Genomic DNA, 25,949 nt, shown 5'->3' with positions numbered 1-25,949 from the left:
GTCCGCCGGGCGCCGCGGGCGGAGGGACGCGCGGAGATGACGCAGGCAGCACCGGAAGCCGCTCCCCTGTGAGGTTGCAGACCCCGAGCGGCGGCCGCTGGTCCAGGTCTGTATGTGAGGCGGGGCCGGGCCGGGGAGGGGGTTCACGGGCGCCCGCGCCTCTGCTGACCAGCGGCGCGTCGGGCCGTTTGTCTTTCTCTCCCTGCAGGCGCCATGGCTGCGGAGCGGACCCGGCCGCTGCGAGGCTCTGGCGGCCCGAGCGCGCCTAGTCGGTGCGAGCCCGGCGCGAGGTCCCGGGCCCCGGGGCGCTCGCTCAGGTCAGTGCTGCGCGGAACGCGACTCTGGGAGCAGGGGACCTGGGAGCGACGAACGGGCTGAAGGGATCTGGAGTTGATTTTAGAGATGGGAAAATTGAGTCTCGGAGTTACTGCCTCTTAGTTCTCAGCTTCCTTAGCCGCGAAATGAGTTCACAATGATGTCCCAGGGCTGCCATGACTTTGAAAGATGATGAAGTGTGCAGAGGTGTTTATGAAGTACAGAGCGCTGTGTGACTGTGAGGGACTGCGCCCTGGTTGTGGGTATGCCATGGAAACAGGTGTGTATGCGGGTGGTGGGGGGCGCTTGATCTTCAAATAACCGCGTTCATGCTCAGTAATAATAGTAACTGGCGTTTCTTGGAGGCTTACCGAGGGTAGGGTACTGTGCTAAATGCTTGACGTGCGTTATCCGGTTTAATCCTCACGGAAACCCTTGCAAGGATTGCTGTTCCGTGGTTGCATTTTACAGGCGAAAGGCTGGACTTGACATAGGTGAAGTGATTTCCCCCAGGGTCACTCAGCAACAAGTGGTGTCGCAGAGCCTGTGTTTGATAAAGACTTTGTATTCTTTCAGAGCTGTTTTTATTCGTCTTAAAACGAAAGGCGGGTTTTAAAGAAATAGTGAGTGCCTTCACATGGTTGTAAATTAAAAGAAGGGCTCCTCTTGCGTATTCCTCAGCTCTCCAGTTTTCTCTGGAGGCAGCCAGTGTTACCAGCTTCTTGAATGTTCCAGAGATCTCTTAGGCGTGTGTAAGTGTATAAATCTAGATACACGTTTTCAAAACCTCTGCACTGTAACGGCTGATTATGCTTGATAAGAAACTAGGGACAGCAGATGTCTTGTTTTCATTCTTAAACTAGGCCAGGTCCTGGTGGAAGAGAGGAACACGTATGTGTGATGTTTTATCCAGAATCTCTGAGAAGACCTGGGGGTATAGGTTTTGTTTTGTTTGTGATGGTGGGGGGCTGGGGGCTGGGTAAGGTGTTGAGCTGCTACTTCCCGTGGGACCCTGGGAAAGTCACTCCACTTCTTGGGCCATAAATTTCCTCATTTATTAGTTAAGGGCAGTAGTACTGATACTTTCCGTGAACAAATATGAGAGTTGCCAGAGGGAACATAGGGAGTTAATGGTAGAACCAGAGACCAAACCCTGGCCTCCCGGCTTCCAATTTAGGAGTCTTCATCACACCCACTTCAGAGCTTTGTGATTGTTANAGGGGGGGGGGGGGGGGGGCAAGACAGCATGGAGTGTGGGTAGAGACAAAAATGCACCTAGCAGGGAATTCTAGCCTCAAGTCAATAACTGCCCTTAATTATAAAATCAAACCCCAGTAAGTTTGAGCCCTTGAGTTTTTCTTCCAAGTATTTTAAGCCAATTTAAGGGAAAGTTTATGATAAGGATCATAGGGTTGAAAGGGTTGTTAGGAGTCCCGTCTTTTCCAGCCTTGGGGCTGCTATAAGCTTTCCTGGCAGGTATTCATTGTAATAAAACTAACAAAAGCACCATCCCTGCCCAGTTTTGGGGTTTCACAACCCTCAAAGTGAGTGATAGCTTCCATTTTACAGATAGAACTGCCGTTTAGAAGTTGGTCACAGATGCCCGTGATCACACAGGAAGTGGCTACATCACTGAAAAGACTCCACTGACTTCGAAGCATTTTCATCTGCCTCATTCTGCCTCTGTTTCTAACTGTCCTTGACATTCCCAGTAATGGGAAGCTCACCATTCTGGAGGCAGCCCCTACATTATTGGAAAGCGCCTGATGATTTAAAAGTTCCTCCTAAGGGGGAGCCTGAGTGGCTCAGCCAGCAACGTGTCTGACTCTTGATCTCAAGCGTAGGTCTTAATCTCAGGGTTGTGAGTTCAAGCCTCTCCTTAGGCTCTGCGCTGGGCGTGAAGCCTACTTAAAATAAAATAAGATAAAGTAAAGTAAAATAAAATCTCCTCCTCATGTTTAATTGAAATCCCGCTTCCTGAAGTTTTGCCCTGGGGGCTTGTGCTGCCCTTACGTGATATTCCTAGAGGCTCCCTAAAAGAGTTCATTTTAGACCTGTGACCTTAAGAAAGTTACCTCCGAAGTCCGTTGTTTTTAGTTGTTGTTGTTTTAATTAGAAAATTAAAGACTGGTATTTTTTTAATAGTGCAGAGTTGAGGAAAAATTCTTATTTTGGGTTAAGAGAATATATGAATCTCAGAAACAGCTGGGTTTTTTAAAGGTGCTCGCTGGAAAGTGTGTCCCATAATCTTCTTTGGCGTCATGACTCCATTAACTTGGCATGCTGTAAGATGTGTCTTAGTTTTTTTTAATGGTGGGAACCTGATAATGTTTTCATGGGTATTATAAATTTGCCGTGCGGTCATTTAAATAAGAGTTCAGCTTACATAGTGCAAACGTTTCTATGGTGGATGTGTGGCTGTTCGCGTGTGTGTGGGTGTAGGTGTGATAGAGGAAGCCCCCCAGGCTTTTTCACTGTAGAAAATGATTTCCTGGGCACATGTTTTGGTGTGCGGTTTTAATTGGCCAGTATTAATTACTTAGCTATTGTGACATTTTATAAGTGTCCACAGAAATGAGGACACTTTTTTTTTTTTTTTTTGCCTTGCTGTGATTTTTTTTTTTCAAGTAAAAAATTTCTGGAAATGTTACAGATAGAAGGTTGTTTGGATTCAGAAGGAGGAGGCATGTTAACTTGTGTTGTTGATTAAACTTTTGGTGAACTGATTATTTTTTGGCTGACAGGTAAACCCTTAAACTAATAAATTCTGCTGAGCCCAAACCCTGAGGATTCCAGATTACTTTGAAGTCCATTCACTGTTCCAAAAACTACAATTATTAGATAGTAGATGATGTGATTGGAAAGTTTGGTTGCTTTTACTGTTTTTTTTGTTTTGTTTTGTTTTGTTTTTTGTCCGATAACATTCTTGCCAAATTTGATACTGGGAAATTAGTGAAAAGGACTTTTATTGACCTTACATGAACCAAGTTGGAAGATGAGACCTGGCTTTTGATGTAGACCTCATCTAGGTGACATATAGGAAGAAATTTATTTTCCTCTTCCACATTAATTTGGATATTAATTTTTAAAATTAATATGGCAATCCGGTGGGAAACTAAGTGATCATATTAGAAGGAAAGATTTGTTTTTTAATTATGGAAATGTTTAAATAGAATGTAGTTAAGAGAATAAAAAACCTCCATGTATCCATCATCCATCACTAACATGTATCAACATATAGCCAAACTTGGGAAAGATGATTTTTACTGATTGCTGTATTTTTTCCCTTTTTGTTAGTTTATTCCCTGTTCTTAAAAGTGGGTTGACACCTTGACACAATATGTAATGCTGTATACTTGTAAAGGTTTCTTTTTGTTCCAGTTAGTCCTGGAGCAATGTGTCATTCTTTTAAAGGATGGTGGTATAATCAAATAGGTACAGTGCCCCCAGATTTTATGACCGGGTTGTGATTCTCCTGGTTGTAGCTGTGGTCAGAGAGAGACAGTTCAGTGTGGTTGAAAGAGTACTGATGGAGAGAGCACTAACTTCCAGGCTCTTCTGATGCTCTTTTAAAAGCTCTGTTGACTGTAGGCAAATTACTTACCTTCTCTGAGTGGTAACTTCCTCCTCTACAAAGTAGAGATGATGCTACCTGGGTGTTTTGGAAGCATTAGGATTACTTACTTGTGCAAGCTTCCTTGACCCTCTTTGCTCTCTGGGACACATGGTTAAGAGTTGTCACCAGATCATATGAGGCTTATAAAAATGATGTAAGGCTACATAAGGCCTTTGGTAATTCTTGTCCTAACAGGCCATGGCATAAAGGAGGTAGAAGAACCAGAATACCTGAGCCACATAACATATTACATCTGCCTGTTTTTCTGCCCCAGACCTTTTTTGCCTGAACATTTATTGAAAAGCCAGTAGTCAGTTCTGTGATTTTGGTAACAGGTCAGGCTGTGCCTAGCATGGTAACTAATGTCTCCGGTTACTGCTCAAGAGACTTGCCTTCTGATTGCCACTGCCTTCTAGTTGTCACATGCTGGTGGTTAGTTTTGTGATTTTAGTGCCTAAATAGAGTGTATTAAGGAAATAGTGTTATGATGGTTTTGATGGGGGAGGGGAGAGAAGTGTATAGAATAAACTATTTTTTTATAATGAATGCTCTGTAAATCTTTTACTGTGAAGATGCATGTAGCATGTGCTAGACTTCAAAAGGAGCAAGTCACAACAACATAAATGTCACTGATTTATATTTCAGAGATCATGATTCAGTAAAGTATGTTTTCTTAGATATATTTTCTTTCGTATGCATGGAAGATTTTCAAATACAGTGTATTAACTGTAAATTTGTAATGTAGTAACTAAACATAAAGTTGTAATGCCAAGTTTTTTTACACTAATTTTTATTTGTTAGCAGTCTTGCTTGAACGGTCTTTTTGAACAGAACTAATACAATATTTTGATGTGCCACAGGTAAATTTTTCCATAACCTTATGGAGAGAAAGGACTTTGAGACATGGCTTGATAACATTTCTGTTACATTTCTTTCTCTGACGGACTTGCAGAAAAATGAAACTCTGGATCACCTGATTAGTCTGAGTGGGGCAGTCCAGCTCAGGCATCTCTCCAATAACCTGGAGACTCTCCTCAAGCGGGACTTCCTCAAACTCCTTCCCCTGGAGCTCAGTTTTTATTTGTTAAAATGGCTCGATCCTCAGACTTTACTCACATGCTGCCTCGTCTCTAAACAGTGGAATAAGGTGATAAGTGCCTGTACAGAGGTGTGGCAGACTGCGTGTAAAAATTTGGGCTGGCAGATAGATGATTCTGTTCAGGACGCTTTGCACTGGAAGAAGGTTTATTTGAAGGCTATTTTGAGAATGAAGCAACTGGAGGACCATGAAGCCTTTGAGACCTCGTCATTAATCGGACACAGTGCCAGAGTGTATGCACTTTACTACAAAGATGGACTTCTCTGTACAGGTAAGAGATTCTGGAGCTGTTTTGTTGTGGTTGTGCGTTTCGTAGGGTATAACCTGAGAAACAGAACAGACTATTCCTTAGGCTTGAGGATGGCAAGTGTTAATTATATGAGGTATCTGTAGTGGCATTTCCCCCTCCCTCCATCCCTGAGTAGTTTTACGTCTCTTTATCCTCTTTCCCTCTAGGAGACAAATCATTTTTATAGAATTTTATGAGAAGAAGACTCCAGACCTTTCCTTTCCTTTCCCCTTCCCCTTCCCCTTCTCCTTCCCTCCCCTCCCCTCCCCTTCCCTTCCCTTTTTCCTTTTTCCTTTTTCCTTTTTAAGTAGGCTCCGTGCCCAGCATGGAGCTCAATGCAGGGCTTGAACTCACAACCCTGAGACCAAGACATGGGCTGAGATCAAGAGTCAGACACTTGGGGCGCCTGGGTGGCTCAGTCGGTTAAGCATCAGATGTCAGCTCAGGTCATGATGTCGCAGTTCCATGAGTTTGAGCCCTGTGTCGGGCTCTGTGCTGACAGCTCAGAGCCTGGAGCCTGCTTCGGGATTCTGTGTCTCTCCCTTTTTCTGCCCCTCCCCAAGCTCATACTCTGTCTCTCTTTGTCTCTCAGTAATAAAATAAGTGTAAAAAAGAATAAATAAACATTAAAAAATTAAAAAAAAAAGAAAGTCAGACACTTAACCAGCTGAGCCACCCAGACGCCCCCAGACATTCTTTAAATGTGATGTGAATCAGAAAGCTGTAACTAATTTTTCCAGTGCTTTTTCCTTCCATGTATAGTTTTCCATGTTGGTTAAACTTTTTTTTTTCTATCAGCAATGATTTTTGAGGAAAACCCATGGAAAAGATGATGTCTAGACTTAGCAAATAGTTAGATCATCTTGGAAAAATTTTACTTAACCTCTCTATGTTTGTTTCCTTATCTGTAAAATATGGGAAGGGAGGCATTTCTTTCTTGCTGAAATTCCTGTGGTCCTAAGAAGAATTAGAATTTAAGAGTTTGGGCATGGAAACAAAGACAGTTGGATATTTTAGTCCTAAGCAGTTAAGGAACAATGTAACAAATATAATCTTTAAAATTTGGAATTTTGTGGTTCTTCTAATTATAATGGTTTATGTTTCTACATCTAATCAGTGCACAATGTTTTAGCCAATGCATTTTGACGGGCATTGTAAATAATTCTTAAGCAATGTCTAGAATGATTTCAGGCAGTCTTATCAATGATCCTATTGCCTTTTCACTTCCATTGTATGTAATATTTAGGGATCCTTGGTGTTCTTTTTTCATCCAGGATAATTTCTAATAAGCATTTGAGTATTACTAAAGTACATAGTTGCCTTTAAAAATCTTTTTTTTTTAGTTTATTTATTGTTAGAGAGAGAAAGAAAACAAGCAGGGGAGGGACAGAAAGAGAGAGAGACAAAATCGGAAGCAAGCTCTGCACTATCAGTACAGAGCCCAGTGCGGGCTCAAACTCACGAACTATGAGATCATGACCTGAGTCAAAATCAAGAGTCGGATGCTTAAACCACTGAGCCATCCAGGCGCCCCTATAGTTGCTTTTTTTTAGTAGCATATTCTGTTCCCTTGAGTAAATATATCATTATTATGTAGCCAATTCAATATTAGTGCATATTCAGGTTGTTTCTATGAATTCAGAATATTTCTATGAAATACTTATGAAAATTTTTGTTTGCTTTTTCTCCCCCTTGAATTATTTATTTGGGGCAAAACCCTAATAAATAAGGTAAAGTAGAATTACAGATCCAGAAATATAAATGATTTTAAAGCTTCTCTTACTGTCTTTTCCAGAGAGATTGAATTGGTGCCATGGCTACAGCAAAGTTTTAAATAACCTGCTTCTCCCTCAGAGTTCTGCCAGTTCTAACATTCTTAGATGTATGGTGTCTCAAGGATTTACATTTTCTCATATGCTGATATGTTTTTCTGAAATGCTGGACACTTTGCCAGTTTTTTAAAATAAACATTAAATTTAAGGCATTTCTTGGTATTGTTTATCATCCTAAAGTTACTCCATGCTTAACATTATTCCCTGTCCTATAAGCCCGATTATTGGAACAGTATCATCTATTCTTTTATATTTGATGTGCTTTCCCAATTGGGGTGGTGGCTTCTCTGTGTCCTTTTCGCCTAATGATCAATGGCAGGTAGTTTTAAAGGCTAAGATGCAGTGTTGCCTTTGAGCTTTGTCCTCATTCACACTTAGCCAAATACTGGCAGTTGCCTCATTTTCAGAACCACATCTAGCTTTTTTTAAAAAAACAAATTCTCATCAAACTTTACTTTTGAAATGCAGTAAAACTTCAGTTAACTTGGAGCAGAAGTGAATGGACACATTCACTGAATTCTTTAACTACCCGGAAGGTTAATATCTGCAATAACTGTGGACCCAACCCTGCATTTTAAGGTTATTCTCTAGGTGGGTCTATATTTTGTATTTTTTATTCTGATTAAAGTCATCATTTGTGTATTGAAAATTAAGCTCTGTCTATTGAAAATGATCCAAAAGCATAAATTTTTCTAATAGCTGCATCCCTGGGACTATAACTAATGAGAGAAGTATTTGTTATGGAATTATACATACCTTTGTTTCATGCTGTTACCAGAGAGGTGTGTATCCTTCTGCTGAGTTCTGAAATGGTAAGAAAGGAACTTGTTTTGCCTTGTGCTGCTCAGTAGATATTTAGAAAATACTATGTGAAAGACAATGTGAGGGCATATATGGATGAATTAGAATAATAATTTGCTCAGAAAATAAACACACTGGAGTCAGGAAGGAAACCTGATTAAGTAAAAGTCTCCCTGTAGACTATGCTAACGAGAGAACACTTGCCCTTCTAGACAGGTAGTTGTGGCTCCACGGTAGTGAATTAGTGCCATGTGGGATTTAGGCTCATGGTGGTCAGGTCTGATTTTAAGAGAAGTCCCAAATCTAGATTTTTGTGTGCAATATTCTGATTTTTTTTTTTTTAGTCTACTGATTTTTAAGTATTCACATTTTTTAAATGTTGTGGTTGGGTCATATTTAACCTGTGCATTTGGCTTATAGTTGAATAAGAAGAACAACAGCTATAAAAGAGATGTGGTCAAATGATATAGTTGAATTGTATGAGGAAAAAATTCAGTTGTTCAGAGGAAGGAGTGGTGTCTTCCATTTGCAAAATTGAGCAGTGTTTATATTGGATCTTGGAGAATGGGTAGATTTTAGAGGAGAATAAGCGCTTTCCTGTAGGAAGATCAGCATTAGCAAAGGTATGGAAAGGGCTAAGCATGGAGCATGTAAGAGGAAAAGAAAAATTCTTTTTATCTGAACTCAGGATATAATTAAGGACTCCATAAAAGATTCTTAGACTATAAGCTGAAGAATTGGCTTGAGCTGCATTGTAAAAACCTTAAATATTGGGAATATGAGTTTGGACAGCTTTCTTTCTTTTTTTTTTTTTTTTAATGTTTTATTTATTTCTAGGAGAGAGAGAGAAAGCGTGAGCAGGGGAGGGTCAGAGAGAGAGGGAGTCACAGACTGAAACAGGCTCCAGGCTCTGTGCTGACTGCCGGCTCAGAGCCTGACGCGGGGCTCGAACCCACGAACCGCGAGATCATGACCTAAGCGAAAGTCGGACGCTTAACCGACTAAGCCACCCAGGCGGCCCTGGACAGCTTTCTTTAAGCAATAAGAAAAAACCTTGAAAAATTTCTGAGCAGAAAAAGGGCCAGGACCAGAGCATTCTGCTCCAGGTAGACCAGTGTTTCTTATTTCTTTCAGACCCCAGGTCCTCTTTTTGAAACATATTTTACGATGTTCTCTTACCTTGAAGTGAAATTCATAGCAATAACTTAACCTGTACATACACATATTTCAAAAAAAAAAATCAATATATACCTAAACTCTGATCCAGAGGAGAAATAAGAAGACGGTAATTTAAAATAATGCACATTAAATGTGTTGTGTTCAAGCACAGCTGTGCTAGAAGATGGTAGAGTAATCAGATATTTTTACCTGTGTGTATACTGTCGTCATGAACATGGCAGTTATAAATAGCACAGTGTTGTATTTGTACCATCAGTGATGTGGTCTCAAGTGGTGAAAAGCCTCCAACAAAGCAAAGTACATTTTTCCTCAGTCTACCTGGTAGTTACACTCACAGAAAATTCAGAGTAAACTCTGTGCTTTGTAAAACAGGTCCAAGACTCAGACAACGAAAAATAAGCTTTTCACTTATAAATATCAGGCAATCAGGCAGAGCCTTTAAGAAGTCATGCAGAATACAAGACAGTTCGTTTTGTGCACTGTCCCAAACACTGCAGGATGTCTGGCATTTCTGGTCTTTGCCCAGTGAGGCTAGTAATGACCTCTGCCCCCTCCCCCCCCGAAATCATTGTGACACTTGAAACCATCCCTACAAATTTCTAAAATCTTCCCATCTTCCCTTGGAGGATGATAGTACTTATATGGAGACCCTCTGACATAGACAAACTAGAATTTCTAAATTAAAGTATTAACATGTTGCATTTTAGGTAAAAGTAGATAGATCTTGATTTAGGATAGTAAGCATAGAGGTTTTTTCTTTTTTCCTTAAGGTTTATTTATTTATTGAAAAATTTTTTAATTAAACAACTTTTTTCATGTTTACTTTTGAGAGAGACTGAGCATGAGCGGGGAAGGAGCACAGAGAGACNTGAACTCACAACCCTGAGACCAAGACATGGGCTGAGATCAAGAGTCAGACACTTGGGGCGCCTGGGTGGCTCAGTCGGTTAAGCATCAGATGTCAGCTCAGGTCATGATGTCGCAGTNCAGAATCTGAAGCAGGCTCCAGGCTTTGAGTTGTCAGCACAGAGCCTGATGAGGGGATTGAACTCAGGAACTGCAAGATCATGACCTGAGCTGAAGTCGGACATTCAACTGACTGAGCCACCCAGGCACCCCACGGTTTATTTATTTTTGAGAGAGAGGGAGTGTGCCCACAAGTGGGTCAGGGTCAGAGAGAAAGGGAGGCAGAGGATCTGAAGCAGTCTTTGTGCTGACAGCAGAGAGCCTGAAGCAGGACTTGAACTCCTAAACTACAAGATCATGACCTGAGCTGAAGTCAGATGCTTAACCCATTGAGCCACCCTGGCGCCTGAAGGGTAGAGATTCTTTTAAAGGAGCAGTTACATGGAAGAGCAGCCGTTGAAATGGAATTAACAAAATTTAGCGATGGATTGAGTATGTGGCGAGGAAAGGGGCAGTTTCAAAAATGGCTGAGATTTCTGGCTGGAATTCCTGGAGAGGTAGTACTACTGGTAAGAAGAATAGGAAATGAAGGAATAAATTTGAGAGGGTGGAGGGAGTTCAATTTGGAATGAAAATTTTTCTTTATATTTTCTAAAGTTAATTTAATTTTGAGAGACTACAAGCGATGGGGCTCAGAGAGAGGGAGACAGGGAATTCCAAGCAGGCTCCGCACTGTCAATGCAGAGCGTGATGTGAGGCTCAAACTCAGGAACCGCGAGTGAGATCATGACCTGAGCTGAAATTGAGTCAGATGCTTAACTGACTGAGCCACCCAGGTTCTTCTGGGATGAACTTTATTTTTTTGTTGTTGTTGTTCTAATGTCATTTTTAATCTGCCTTGAAATTTCTTAAAATGTAACATAATAAATTGTGTTGTATGGCATTTTAGTGCTTTGTGTGCTTTCAGTCTTTTTTTTTTTTTTTTTTTTACAAATAGTTTATTGTCAAATTCCTGGGATGAACTTTAATGCATTTGGATATGAGTGGAGATTCCCACAAGGGTCTGGAAATGCAGCATCAGAGCTTTGGGGAGTAGCTTAGGGCGAGAGCAAAAGGCTGAGGAGTTAGTGACACTACAGCGATGGCTATGATAGTGACATTTTAAAAGGAGATGGAGAGGAAAAAGAATAGAGCCTAGGATGGGCCCTTGAAGAACATAGAGAGGGAAGAGGTAAAGAAGCACAATGGTGATGAAGAGTTTCAAGAAGGGCAAGGAAAATTACCCGTGTTAAAGAGGCACTGGCCAGTTTGTTCAGTTGGTCATTAGAGTCAAATGCCTCCAAGAGGCAGTCGAGAGCTGAGATCTGATGCTACCAGTTAAATATTTAAGCTTTGCTTGATACGATAGTTTATTCCATTTGAGTTACAGCTCAGTTTTCTGCTTATCTTTGTTATATACCCACCCCTGGAATTTTTTTATATCAAAGTACTGTTTTCATCCTCTTCTGAATTGAAAGGGCTTTTTTTTTCTTTCATATAATGAAAAACAGTCTACATTTATTTACTCCCCTTTCGTCTTTAGGCTGCATCGCTGATGACCTCCTTGAAAACACGGTGGACTTCTCACTGCAGCACACAGGAATTCATAGGAAAGGGTGAAATAAAACTAAAAAGGAGTAGAGAACAATGGATCCTAAAGGCTTAGTGGTTAAGAGTAGACTTGTACCACTAGAAAATGGAACTGAAATCAACTTACTGTTCTCTGATGCTTCACTAGGGGGTAAAACTGAGTGGCCCAATATTTTCCTCTATAAATTTATTTAAAAATTAGGATAATCTCTCCCTTTTTTTTTTTAACAAATTGTGGTACAATATACACTAGCTTGAGGAGCCAATCATGCCATTTCCTAAGGCATATTTAAGAAACACCTAGATGTATCATTTTAACCATTTTTTAAATGTACAGTTCAGATTATCTAGACACATTGTCCAGTATAATAGCCACTGGCCCCATAAGACTTTGAGCTCTTGAGATGTGGCTAGTCCAGACAGAGGTGTGAAATGGGAAATCCTCAGTAGGTTTCAGACTCAGAATGTAAAATATTTCACTAATAATCTTTTTGATATATTGAGCTAATGAAATTTGTATTAAATTGTTTTTACTTTTTAAAGTAAACAATAGAAAATTTTTAATTACGTATGTAAGTTACATCCGTGGTTTGTATTATGTTTCTATTAGAGTGCTATTCTACATCATTGGCTTTCAAAATATTTCTGATGCATGAGAATCACTTGGCAAACTTTTAAAATGATCAGGCTCCACGTCACAGTTTCTAAATAAGAATCTCTGAAGCTAGGGCCCTGCATGGGTGTTTTGATGAACCTCCCCAGGTAATCCTTTTTTTCCTTCCAAAGATTTTATTTTTAAGTAATCTCTACCCCCATGTGGGGCTTGAACCTACAGCCCTGAGTTCAAGAGTCACCCGCTTTACCAGTAGAGCCAACCCAGTGCTCCTCCCCAGATGATTCTCGTGTCTCATATGACCATTGAGAACCACTAACCAATTCCTACTCCTTATTTTATAGAGAAGAAAGTGAGTCTCTAAATAATGGAGTGACAACAGATACAGTCTTCATTTTAGTGTGTTCTCCTAGGGTTTGTTCAAGTTGAAATTCATGCTCTACCTCTTTCATAAGTGGTAACTAGTTTTCCATTGTCTGGAACAGTGGCTTTTTACCAATCCTTAAAGGCATAATTGTGGCCAACTTGACTTAGTCATTTCATCCTTTCCAAAACCAGTTATTTGGTGCTTTCCTGCATAGTGTGTCCTTGTCATAGTTGACTGTATTTGTTGTGTCCTCAAAATGTCTTTGTCAATTCTTATTACTTTTTTATTATAAAGGTAAATTGTGAGAGTGATTGAGTCATTATACCTTTAAACATAATTAAAGCTAATCCTGAATTACAATGATTGGTATATTTTCATCAGACACAGAAATAAAACCTACTTTTTTGTACAGAATTTTAAGGGGCTTACAAGCTCAGTGTTGAGTTGTGAATGCCTGGGGATGATTTATCCATGGTTTTCTTAGAAGTTGCTCTGCACATTTCACGATGGCTCAAAGAATTAGCAGTCAGCCTTTGCAGAAGTTAACCTGTGATCTGAGTGATCTGAGGCTTATCTTTGACTACCCATAGAGTAAAACTTGTTCCAGCAGGCAGCTTAACTGTTCAGCATTCTTTATTTGTTTGGGGTGTTAGGTCATAGATAGGTATGCAAATGTATACATGTAGTCACAGGTGATATCCTTCATTTCAAGCTCAAATCAGAAAGCTCATGATGGTCAAAGATTGTGAAATTTTACAAGTAGAAGCGCCAATGGATGCTTTAGTCTGGCACTCCTCTATGAGCTGGAAAGTTAGGGGAAATAGACTAAACCAAAAGCTTGCATTCTGACCCCGTGCTGTTAACACCATTTCGGTGACCCTGAATGAGTTGCATTACCCTCTCCGTGCTTTGCTTTTCTCAGCTGTGAAGTGGGAATGCTTAGAGGAGGGGACTGTGAGGTTCTGCTTGAAGAATACCATGGTTTGGGGATTGATTTTCCTTCCTTAGTGTTTGTTTTCTTACTAACTTCCCTGTTTTTCTCTTGAAGGGTCAGATGACTTGTCTGCAAAACTGTGGGATGTGAGCACAGGACAGTGTGTTTATGGCATCCAGACCCACACTTGTGCAGCAGTGAAATTTGATGAGCAGAAGCTTGTGACAGGCTCCTTTGACAACACTGTGGCCTGCTGGGAATGGAGTTCCGGAGCCAGGACCCAGCACTTCCGGGGGCACACAGGGGCGGGTGGGTTGCCTTTTTCAGGGGTTTCTACAGTTCATTCCGTAAAACCAGGAGCCAAGAATATGACCCCTTTTTTGTTTAATTTTTGTTTTTTAACTTAATTAAAATTAACTACCTTTCCCTCCTCTGTTTCTCAATAACAGCAGTTAATCCCTTTATTTAAGGTACCCTTATTTGGATTTTTTTCCTGACTTTTGCTTTCCCTTGGCCCATTTCGAAACTCTCCTTTGTACCCTCATGCTGGGAGGAGGCCGTTCTCTGTACCTATTTCACTTATACCCTGTTGAACAATCAGTCCATTTTACTTTTAACAGCGTCCATACTTCCAAATTGAGTAAGTGCTACACTTGTAAATTCAGTCTACTTTATTCGCCGAATCAGGGCTCACCATCCTTTGGAGTGATGATGGTTCTCAGATTGTGTGATCGACACATTTTTACATTGACTTGGAGTTTGGTTGCCAATTGATTAAAACAAACCAGTGCCTGGAGGGAAGATGAAGGAAACAGATACCCGAATATTTCCTAATGTGTAGTGGCCTGGTGTGCAGAAACTGGTCATTTGAATATAGCCTCGAGACCGGAGCTTCCAGCTCTATTGATCTTGGAGTTTGTGCAGAGATCATGTTGGGCTGTTTCCCAGCCTCTGGTGCAGCAGCCCCTTCGTCCTTCCCCCGTTACCCACTACGCTAGCCCTGGAGAGTCACAGTCTATGCTCTCAAGCATCACATTTTATGAGCAGTCTGCTTGGACTCCCTGAACAGCATTCCCGGTAACCTGTATCTTGTCCTCACACTCCTCATACAAATAAGTGTGGGAGTCTGCTTCTCCACCGGCGGTGCTGCCGGCAGGCAGGGCTCCTGCCTGTCTTGTTCTTCCTTACGTCCCCAGTTCTTTGCATTGTGTCTGGTGCTGAGTAATACTTCAAAGTGAACCTAGCTGCTTTACTGCTGAAAACCACTTTTTCCCCATTTTGTTGGTCATCTTACACATTTTCCTCAGTCTGCTTATTTGTTACCACTTGTTTATTATAGAAATTAATATTGGAAGATCTGTGATTTAGCATGGAACTTACTAAATTGAGTATACTGTTTGATAGTGTCAACATGTACGTTGACTTCCAGGTGATCAACCTCAAGAACCTTGCTCTAAAAAATTTCATTACTGTTCCCTGCACATTGCTGTGGCTTTTCCATAACTCCCTGCCTTTGCTGTTCCCTCTACCTGCAATATTCTTCTTTTCTTGATAAACTCTACTCATCCTTCAGGGCCCATCTCCAATACCGCCTCTTCCCTGAAGTCTTCCCTGATACCCCTGGGCAGAGTTAGTCATTCTCCTTGGTGTTTCCCTAGCAAGAGGTAAACGTTTAATTTTTTTGGACTTCCTCCTTCACCCCTCCCTTAGACTGAGTTCCTTAAGGAAAAGCCCTTCATCTCTGGTTCCCCAGTTGTTCATTTAGAGTTTGGCAGGCATTTAAAAACAAATGTTTTGAGTCCTTGCTCTACTCAGGCACTGTTTTAGGTGCTGGGGGTACACAGGGTATACCTGTGAAGAAATTTAAACAGTTTGAGAGAATGGTTTAGTCTGACCTTTGAGATACTTGTGTGTGTTTTGTTTTTCTCACTACACTGGCTTTTCTTGATTAGGGGTATTGTTTTCTTGATTATGGGTATGATTCTTGACATCGAGTCTCCTGCAACGAATAGTACACATCTAAGTAGGGCCACTTCTGTTCCTGTTTTCCCTGCATAAGCTGGATTGGTTTTGTGTCGTATCAGGCAGGCGGTCCTGAGTGGAAGGAAATGCCATTACCTCCAGTACTGGTTTTACCTCTCACTTTAAAGCTAGCATAAGTATAAAAGATTGCGCTACTCCAGGGACCTTCCGTCCTTAGAATAATAAGCTATAATAATAAGAATTTTGAACTGGATATATTTTTTATAAAATTCTTAACTGAGTGGCACTGTTCTTATAGTAACTGTGGTTGAGAAATTATATAGTTGAGCAGCTAGGGAGAATGAACGTTATTTGAACTCTATTATAAAAGACCCTCAGGGGCATGTTTTAACTTTGTGTGTTATATATGCTAGTGTTTAGCGTTGACTACAATGATGAACTGGATATCTTGGTGAGTGGCTCCGCAGACTTCACTGTGAAAGTATGGGCTTTATCTGCTGGGACATGCCTGAACACACTCACCGGGCACACGGAATGGGTCACCAAGGTAAGAAGAAATCTCCTTGTCATGAGACTGTGAAGGGGTGAAGGAGCTGGGGCTGGGGTAGAGGATTGCCTTGTAAGTGGTAGGGAAGCCGTGAGGCGGAGCAGATGCACCCACAAAGCATGATGGCCTTCGACAGTGACCAACCAGTGGAAGACACTCAGTAAATAGTTTAACAAATGAATGACTTATGACATGGAAAAATACTGACAATATATTTGGTGGGTAAAGGGACCAAATAAAACAGGTCACAATAAAAACTATAGAATATAGTAACAGTTTCTGAATAAATATGTTTATGCACCAAAATGTTAAAGGTGGTTATTTGGAATTATGGGTGCTTTTTTCCCTTTAGGATAAGATGATTTCTTTTTTTATCAGAAAAGCAATTTTCATTAAAAAAATAATAACTGCAAGGAGTGGAATGAAGAAAAACTGTACAAAGTCCTTAAAAGAATATTGTGGGGTTTTCTCGTTTTCAAAAAAAAGACGGCTCTGAGGATCAAATGCAATATTAATCATGGAAATGTCGTGCAGAAACACTTCTCCAGAGCTCACCGAGCATTTCTGTGTGGGGTGGAGAGTACAGGAGTGAGCACAGCAGACCCAGGCTTGATACAGACATTAGCCCAGTAAGAGAAAGAGTTACTAAATAGTAATTTCACAAATAAATACATAATTACAAATTGTGTTAAGTGCTCTGAAGGAAAAAGTGCAGTGTTCTGTGAGAAAGACTAGAAGGTATCTAATTAAGTTCATTCAGGGGAGAGCTTTTCGAGAAGGGACAAAATAGGAAGAAATTGGAGGTAGCTGCGTACAGGGTAGTGGAGTGTGTCAGTGTGCGCAGGGTATGCCCAGGCCCTGGGGCAGGAGAGAACCCAGACCGTTTGATGACGTGAAGGCCACTGGAGCTGTGCTGGGGGTGGTGTGGAGAGGGGGCCATTGTGTGTGCCAACCACGTTAAGGATTGTGGATGTCTTACACATAGTGAGAAGCAGTTGGCCGTTCTGAGCAAGGAGAAAATAACCACTGATGAACAGTGGATTAGGGTCGGGCTCAGTGGACATAATGGGGTCAGTTAGACATTTGCAATAATCTAAGCAAAAGATACCTGTGGCTTGGATCCAGGTGGCTCAGAAAGAGAAGAGCACACATGGAGGCTATGCCTGTAAGGTACAGCCAACTGAACGTACCGACTCCTGGGGAACAAAGAAAAAGAATCTGATGTCCAGTGGGTTTCAGATCGGGTGGGTGAATGTGTTTTCCTGAAATAGGTGGAGCTGGGGAGGGAGAGTAGTTTGTTAGAAGGTCAATAACATCACTGAACTGTACACTTAAAATGGTTGAGATAGTACATTTTATGTTCCATATCTTTTACCACAGTTCTGTATTGGACACAGTGAATATTTCAATGGAAAAGTTACATAAGACAGTTTGGTGTTGTGTTAAAAACACTGGAGTTGGGGCCAGGATGCTGACTGTGTTGTTATAGACAAGTCACTCCTCCCTTCAGGGCCTGACACGGGACAAACCAGCATGGTGCCTGCAGTTAGTAGGTCTGTCCGTTTCATTTGAGTCTGCGACCCGGGCTTCAGAACAACCAAGCCTGGCCACCTCCTCACTTTGTGCTGACTTATTACCAAAATAACTGGCACCTAAGTGTTTACAGACTATGCCAAGTGCTGATGGATGGCTCGCTCTTATCTCATTCTCCTCCTCATTTAATCGTTCTATTTCATTTTCATTGCAATTCTGACATCTAATAAATGCCTCATCCCCTGTTTTTAAAGATGAGAAACAAAGGTGCCAGATGGTTTTGTCCAAGGTTGCAGAGTCAGTATATGGCAGATTCTGATCCTAGGTCCAGTGCTTTTTCCCGTACAGTGCACATGCTCATGAAAACAGACCATTCGTAACTACTTCTAGGTCTACGGGCAGTTTTCTTTCCTGTTCTCACACTTTCTATGAGGTCATCTTTTACAACTTTTTAAAATCATTCCAAATGTTTGCTTCTAGACTAAAGCAGAAATTAAATGCTGCCATCATTAGACGATTTTAGATCCTGCTAACAATATAGAGAATCTGGCTGTACTAACTAGAAGCTAACTTGGTCATAGAGTTACAACATAGCTACTCTAGCGTACCATCTCATTTCAGGCTCTTTTTCATATTTTAATGTTTAAAAAAGTAATCCAGAAATAGTTTAAAAAGGAACTTTCTGTAACATGAATGTTTATATTTCTAGGTGGTTTTGCAAAAGTGTAAAGTCAAGTCTCTTTTGCACAGCCCTGGAGACTACATACTCTTAAGTGCGGACAAATATGAGATCAAGGTAGGTTTTTTCCCCTCCATTAATTTGCCTCATCAAGGAAAAACTGGCAAATATAAGAAAATTAAAGTGGCGTAGCACAAGGGGAATATTTAAAGGGAAGCAGGAATGTCTTACTATAAGCCATCTTCAACCCATTGGAAAGAGAATTATTCATTATTTCTATGTACAAGGCTGTTTCTAACCCTGATTTGTAAATAAAGAAAAAAGAACCACAGAAATGTATCTTCATATTCTGTTTTTTTAAGACACATCTCAGGCTGCCTGAGTGGCTCAGTCATTTGAGCATCTGACTCTTGATCTCATCTCAGGTCGTCATCTCACAGTTTGTGGGGCCCGGCCCCACATTGGGCTCTGTGCTGGTGGTGTGGCCTACCACGGAGCCTACTTGTGATCCTGTCTCTTCTCTCTGCCCCTCCCCAACTTGTGCTCTTTCTCTCTCTCTCGCTGTCTCTCTCTCTCTCAAATAAACTTAAAAAAAAAAAGACACATCTTGTACCCACTTCAATTCTTAGATCTACGCTATAAAAACAAAGATTTACTTGTTAAATTTTTTTTAATGTTTTATTTACTTCCGAGAGACAGAGACAGCATAAGCAGGGGAGGGTCAGAGAGAGAGGGAGACATAGAATCGGAAGCAGGCTCCAGGCTCTTGAGCTAGCTGTCAGCACAGAGCCCGACGCGGGGCTCAAACCCACAATCAGTGAGATCATGACCTGAGCTGAAGTCGGTTGCTTAACCAACTGAGCCACCCAGGCGTCCCAAGATTTACTTGTATAATAATAAAAACAGTTTACAAAAAGTTTACAGAGCGCTCTTGTATACATTCTTACTGCATTTTAAAAATTGTTTCATGTGGTGGGCATCTTCATTGTGGGAACTGAGGTTCAGAGAGGTTAAGGATTTTAGCCAAGGTTACACAGTACATATAGGCAGCAGCAGAGCTAGGACCCGTGCCTCTCCACTATAAAACCTGTGCTCTTGCTCATCTACTTCACTGTATAGCTGGCTTCAGCAACCATAGGCCACATTGTTTACGCGTAAGCTTGTCTATGGTGATGTGATTTGTCATGTTGTCTAATTTTCTTTTATCTGTAGATTTGGCCAATTGGGAGAGAAATTAACTGCAAGTGCTTGAAGACACTGTCTGTCTCTGAGGATAGGAGTATCTGCCTGCAGCCAAGACTTCATTTTGATGGCAAATACATTGTTTGTAGTTCAGCGCTGGGTCTCTACCAGTGGGACTTTGCCAGTTATGATATTCTCAGGTAATGCTTCCTTGAGACTTTAGCCTCTGACAGTCTTTTCTCGTTTGTTTGTTTGTTTGTTGTGGTTTGATAGTAAAGTCAAGACTAAATACTTGTATAAACCATTCAGTAGCTTGGTTTGGGAAATGTTTACTACATCAGTTATAAACAGGGTTATATACTGAAAATCGCACACATAAAAATACTAAATAGGCAAGAATTAGAGTTTCATGCTAGAACCTCAAAGATGTAGGTTCTAATCCCTTGCCTTACTGTGTTACTTCCCCCTTTCAGAGTTTACCATGCTTTTCTGGAAAATAAAAGGCTTGGGTATAAAGATCTTTCAGGTCTCTGGTTCTAATATTTTTTTTAAATATATTTTGTAAGGTTTTAGACAGATAAGGTGTATTTAGTAAAATAACGATTTTTAAATTAAGCTTCTTATCTTAACTCTAGGACAGTTACCACACAGTGTTATAGCACCTCCATGCAACACCCAGGGCGCATGAGAACAAGTGCACTGCTTAGTCCCCATCACCTGTTTCCCCATCCCTTCACCCACCTTCCTTCCGGTAACCATCAGTTTGTTCTCAGTACTGAAGTATCTGTTTCTTGGTTTGTCTCTCTCGCGCTCTCTCTTTTCTTTTTCCTTTGCTCATTTGTTCTGTTTGTTAAAGTCCACATGTGGGTGAAATCATATATTTGTTTTTCTCTGATTTAGGATTATACTCGATAGCTCCATCTGTGTAGCTGCAAATGACAAGATTTCATTTTTTTTTTTTTTTAAGTTTATTTTGAGAGAGAGAGTGATTGGGGAAGGGGGGGGAGAGAGAGAGAATCCCAAGCAGTCTCCATGCTCAGCACAGGGGCCCAAAATGGGGCTTGATTTCACAACCAAAGATCAGGACCTGGGTCCGTATCAAGAGTAGGACGATTAACCGACTGAGCCACCTGGGTGTGCCAAAATTTGATTCTTTTTTATGACTGAAAAATATTCATATATATAGAGAGAGATATAGATTTAGATATATATGTGTATACCCACACACACCACATCTTTATCCATTTTATCAATGGACACTTAATGCTTCTGTAATATGGCTCTTGTAAATAATGCTGCAGTAAACATAAGAGTTCATGAACCCCTTTGAATTAGTATTTTTGTATTCTTTGAGTAAATACCTAGTAGTGCAGTTGCTGCATCATATGGTAGTTGTTTTTAACCTTTTGAGGAACCTCTGTATTGTTTTCCACAGCAGCCCCACCAGTTTTGCATTCCCACCAGCAGTGCACGAGGGTTCCTTTTTCTCCACATCCCTGACCACACTTGTTTTATCTTCTGTATTTGGTTTTAGCCCTTCTGACAGGTGTGAGGTGATATCTCACTGTGATTTTGATTTGCATTTTCCTGAAGATGAATGATGTTGAACATCTTTTCATGTGTCCATTGGCCATCTGCATGTTTAGCTCTGATAATTTAAGTTCTACTCCCTGGTCAGTGAAATTCTGTATTGAGGGATTAAATGGCCTATTGAGTAGTAGAAAGATGGAGGTATTTAGAGAAAATTGGAATTTGTAGGATTTCTCTTCAGAGAAATAAGGAAAGATCCATAGACAAGATAATTTTGTGATTCACTGCATACCTTAGACCCTTCTTGGAGATTGATGGTAGTTGTAAGCATACTGGAGGCTGATGGAAGCCAGTGGTATATGGTGATGAAGAGAACTTACTTTGATGATAAGCCTTGGTTTAAAATCTGGTGTCCTCTCCTATGAGCTGGATGATTTTATGTAAGTTTCTTAATCTTCCCGTGCCTCAGTTTCCTGACCTATAAAGTGAAGATTAAATGGAATATCTGTAACAAGGACCAAGTATGAGACCTGGCAGATCTTTATTACTAATAGCCCTGAGAAGCCCTACATAAAGAAGCCTGTTTGAATTTGTTTAGCCTACTGTACCTCACACTCATTGTATACAAAGCCCTTTTTTTTGAGGAACACCTATTAAGGGCCCACAGAATTAGTGTTCCACAGCACGGCAGGAAGTGCTGGCTTGGAGTAGTATAGAAAATTGAACATTCTCATCAGTGTTTTTATGCACGACTGTTTGGGGGCAGCTTGTATGAGATCTGTCATGCTAGCTAATCGTACTTTGTCAGGCTTTGTCTCTGGTCATACAGTTATAAATAACTCCTTTTATATCTTCTGGAATCAGAGCAGCAATTCTAACCAATTTGGTTTCCAAGCTGTCAGAATCATTTCTAGAAATGATTGATAATTATGCTTTGAGAAAAAAAGACTGGAATAGACCCTAGAAAACTTTAAGCTTTTCATTTCATAGGTGGGGAAACTGATGCCAAGAGAAGGTATGGGCCTTGACTAACATCTCGTAACTCACCCTAGTCCTGCATCTGTCCATCCTTCTGTCTGTCCATCCGTCCGTCCATCCATCCATCCGGCGTCATCTAGTAGGCATATGCTTAAGGTACCAGCAAGCCAGAGGGAAAGAACTTTTTAAAGAGTGATACTTTGCAAAAATCCAAGTAGTCAGCATGAGAATCATCTTGTCTTTATTACAGTTTAATATTGTTTTTGTTTTGCTTTAAAATTTGGATAGGTGGGATGCAAAGGTAAGGTGGAATAATGCTTAGAATCTCTAAAGGTTTTAATTTGATTGCACATTTACCTTTCTCATGTCTGTATTTCTTTTATTTAGAATGGCTTAAAGAGAGTCCAGGGTCCCAGAAGAAAGCTGTGTTAGTTTTTGTTATTCAGATACACTAGCTTTGAGTAATAACTACACTTTAGTTTGCTGCTAGGAAGTGTTAGATTNCCTTGAATAAGGTAGGGAGTTGGATGGTTGCCGTGATTCCTTGCTTGAGCAACTGGGTGAAAGAGCAAGCAAGGAGGTAAGGAGGAGAGACGGGCCTAGCCCACAGTTCAGATTCGGACAGGTTGGGTGTGAGGAATAGGTCTTCTCCCTACTCACTTACCCGCTCCCTTCCTGATGTCCGCTGAAATCTGCTTGAACCCGAGTTCCCTCTTCCAGAGCTCGTGATGTCTGGCCTCCCACATCCGCACACATCGCTTCGTATGTACGTGGGACTATCATGTATAGTCTCCCTGTCCCCCCACTGTGTTTCTCCCCCTCAGCTGACTTCCTTCACGTGTCCCTTCTTTGTCCCACTTGCCAGGCCCTGCCCATTCTGGCTGAGCGCTTGGACACACACTAGTTGGCAGTGTCCTTGTTAAAATGCAAGTTAACCCGGCCTCTCACAGGGGCCCCCACATTGTCCCAGAGCAGGATTTTCACATCCTTCTCTCACAGCTCTTTTAGTGCCTTCAAAGAGGACGTTGACTTTTCTTGTCAGTCTTTTGCCTCGCTAAGTGTGCAGGCCACAGAGACTGTGTTTTTGTGCTCCTTTCTGCTGCTGTCTGGCTGCACTGCTCCTATTCTGTGCTTTTGTCGTCAGTGTTTGGGGAAGGTGAGGGGTGCCCTCCCCACACCCCCAGTCTTCCCTAACAACTGCCGGGGCATCTGTTGTTAGTGTTTCTGGATTATTTAGGAGCACCTTTATTCTTGCCTCTGTTGGGTTTAGAGTTGGCTCCCTGCCAAGTCAAGTAACACTGGAGCCACCTGGTTTCCAGTCTTTGTTCCAGGCTTCAGGAGGCTCCCACAGGCCAGTGTTCTAGGGTTTGGTGAATCCATCTTTTTTACCTAGTGGTACAAGTGGGGTCTTGGAGTCTAGTTCTCTCTGGTAATCCTTAGCCACAGTATGGACCCCGGCTGGACGTTAAGTTTTCACATCTTGGAAATGAGATGTTAAGTGAGATAATCTGTAAGATCTTTTCCAGCCTGGGTGGGCATCTCGTGCTTTCAGAAGTGGCCATGAGATACTCTTCCCTTACGTGCCGCTATGATCATGTCACTGTGAAGGGTTCTTCCCCTTCCCCTATTTTAAGCTCAGCTTTTTGTCTTTTCCATTTTTATCGAAAGCTTTCATTTAACTCTCTAAATTTTCTTGAATTTTATATTGGTTTTAAATGTCTCCAGAAAAGATTACAGTGGCAGAAACGGAAGTAAAGTTGCCTTCTGGTTCATGTTTCCTAACTCTCGTCTTTGTAGGGTCATCAAGACTCCTGAGATAGCAAACTTGGCCTTGCTTGGCTTTGGAGATATCTTTGCCCTGCTGTTTGACAACCGCTACCTGTATATCATGGACTTGCGGACAGAGAGCCTGATTAGCCGCTGGCCTCTGCCAGAGTACAGGAAGTCAAAGAGAGGCTCCAGTTTCCTGGCGGGCGAAGCATCCTGGCTCAATGGACTGGATGGGCACAATGACACGGGCTTGGTCTTTGCCACCAGCATGCCTGACCACAGTATTCACCTGGTGTTGTGGAAGGAGCACGGCTGACACCACGAGCTTACCACCACTGACTGACTTTGGGTGCCGGGGCTGCGGGTTTTCAGTGCAACCTCTGTGGCAGCCGACTGCATGAACCAAAGTTCTCACCTAATGGTATCATGGCGCAGTGCACAATCATTTATCCGTGTTTCCAGGGGCCAGCGCTCGGGGCGGGGGAGGGCTCGTTTTATCGACACAGCGCAGCATGCTAGTGGGGTACGCCATTGACTTCATTTGTACTTAGTTATGTTGGTCAGTATAAGAGGGAGTGTTTTGGGTTCATCTTTCTTGAATGTTGGTTTTAAGTAAAGAAAGTTAAATGGTTCATTAATCTGCTAATTGGTTGCCTATAAAAACACAGTCTATTATTAAAGCTTTTTACCATCGCCTTTTTTTCGTTTGAAGTTGAAGCAAAGGTGCTATGATGCTGTTCCAGCAACTTCTCTCACATGGGGCTTAGCTTTTATAATAGCCAGAGTTACAGAGACCGCCGAGTCCTGTGACATTCATGAACTCTCCACCACATGCCAGTTCTGAAGAAGCTCTGTCTTCCAGGGCACATCAACACATTCTAAACCCTAGTACTTGGCAGAGTTAAGGTTGGCCATGTCTGAGATGTAAGGGAGTTCTGTGGTTTTTGTTTCCCTGTGAAGCAAGCTGGTCATTGGTCCCCTACCGCCTGGGTGAGTGCACGGAGGTGACTGGTACAGTAGAAAGAGCACTGAGCTGGCCGGTTGAAGACTGGCTCTGTTACCTAGGTACCCTGCCACCTCGGTGCATCACTTCCCTGGGCCCCGTTTTCCCTGTCTGTATAGCCAGGTGTTAAGCAAAGTGAATTTCTAAGGTTTTGGTCCTGCATCTACTGAAGTGTGGGCAAAAGTTGATATTTCAGTTTTGTCTGATTCATTGTTTCTTTTGGGATGAAGATAATATTTAAATGAAATCACTGGCAGAGTTATCTATAAGGAAATCAGATGGACCCAGGGGAAATGTAGAGAATACAACAAATTCCCTAGAATGTTAGCATTTGGATGTTGGCAGATTGGATGTTAGCTAGATGTTAGCAATTGGATGAAATGCTGAGGAGAATCTTGGTTCTTTAAACAGACAATGAATGGGCTGTATTGGAAGGAAAGGTACCTGAACCTGACATTTTCTTCCTCCTTTGTCTCTAACTTGATGTGTGGCTTCAGGCTGGTTAACTTTTTATCCCTGGGCCTAGATGAGGGTTTACAAACTCAGATGCCCAGGGTTGCCATGCAGATAACATAAAGGACTGACGGGTGTTAGGGCTGTGCTTAATCACGGAAAGCTTATTTAATGGGTCAGTTACTCAGCTCTAAATGATAGCTCCAGTGGTGGCAGGTCTTCACGATTTTTTTTAAGAGGACGTAGAAATCCAGATTTTTATTTGAAATCTCCTGATTTTTGAAATGTTGACAACTAATTGTAGATAGTGTAAAAAACCGAGAGCTAAACCAAGCATGTCTATGAGCTACCAGTTTGTATCTTCTACCCTGTCATTCCTGTGAAGTTAGGTAGTTCTGTGATCCGCAATGGGAATATTTTAACATAATTGTCACAACATTAGGGACAAAGTAGAGGGAGCGAGCTGTAGGACAATTCAGCTGTTTCCCATTGTGTTACAGGAAAGTGAGGGGGCATGTTTCATCCGTGGGCCAACAGGAAAGTAGTTTGAAGGTGAACTTACGAACTGGAACCTCCTTTGTAGTCTCCGCCTGGGAATATGAGTTCTTCATTCTTTGTGATGCTAATATGAAGGCATCTCCGTTTTACAGGTGGGAGAAAGGCTCCCAGCAGAGCTGAGAATGATGCCAGCCCTGGTGGGGACCCAGCCCC

General features: G+C 41.6%; 1 protein-coding gene across 2 annotated transcripts; it reads left to right on the top strand.

Moving 5' to 3' along the window:
- FBXW2 (F-box and WD repeat domain containing 2) lies at positions 1 to 24,476 on the top strand. 2 transcript variants are annotated; one of them, XM_077769944.1, is made up of 8 exons: positions 1 to 106; positions 209 to 317; positions 4,792 to 5,301; positions 13,695 to 13,889; positions 15,977 to 16,110; positions 18,353 to 18,439; positions 19,535 to 19,704; positions 23,810 to 24,476. In XM_077769944.1, the coding sequence occupies exons 3-8, from the start codon at positions 4,812 to 4,814 to the stop codon at positions 24,096 to 24,098; spliced, it is 1,365 nt and encodes a 454-aa protein (XP_077626070.1). In that variant the 5' UTR covers positions 1 to 106; positions 209 to 317; positions 4,792 to 4,811; the 3' UTR covers positions 24,099 to 24,476. The 2 variants fall into 2 exon arrangements, with proteins under 2 accessions (XP_077626070.1, XP_077626071.1); XM_077769945.1 differs by lacking the exons at positions 1 to 106; positions 209 to 317 and adding an exon at positions 351 to 595 and having other exon boundaries at positions 4,884 to 5,301.
- Positions 24,477 to 25,949: the final 1,473 nt, after the last annotated feature.

This window comes from Crocuta crocuta, unplaced genomic scaffold (assembly GCF_008692635.1).
Source record: "Crocuta crocuta isolate KB4526 unplaced genomic scaffold, BGI_CrCroc_1.0 scaffold95, whole genome shotgun sequence".
In the NCBI taxonomy this organism is placed as follows: domain Eukaryota; kingdom Metazoa; phylum Chordata; class Mammalia; order Carnivora; family Hyaenidae; genus Crocuta; species Crocuta crocuta.
The sequence above is the reverse complement of the archived record's forward strand: the minus strand, read 5'-3'. Positions and strand labels throughout refer to the sequence as shown.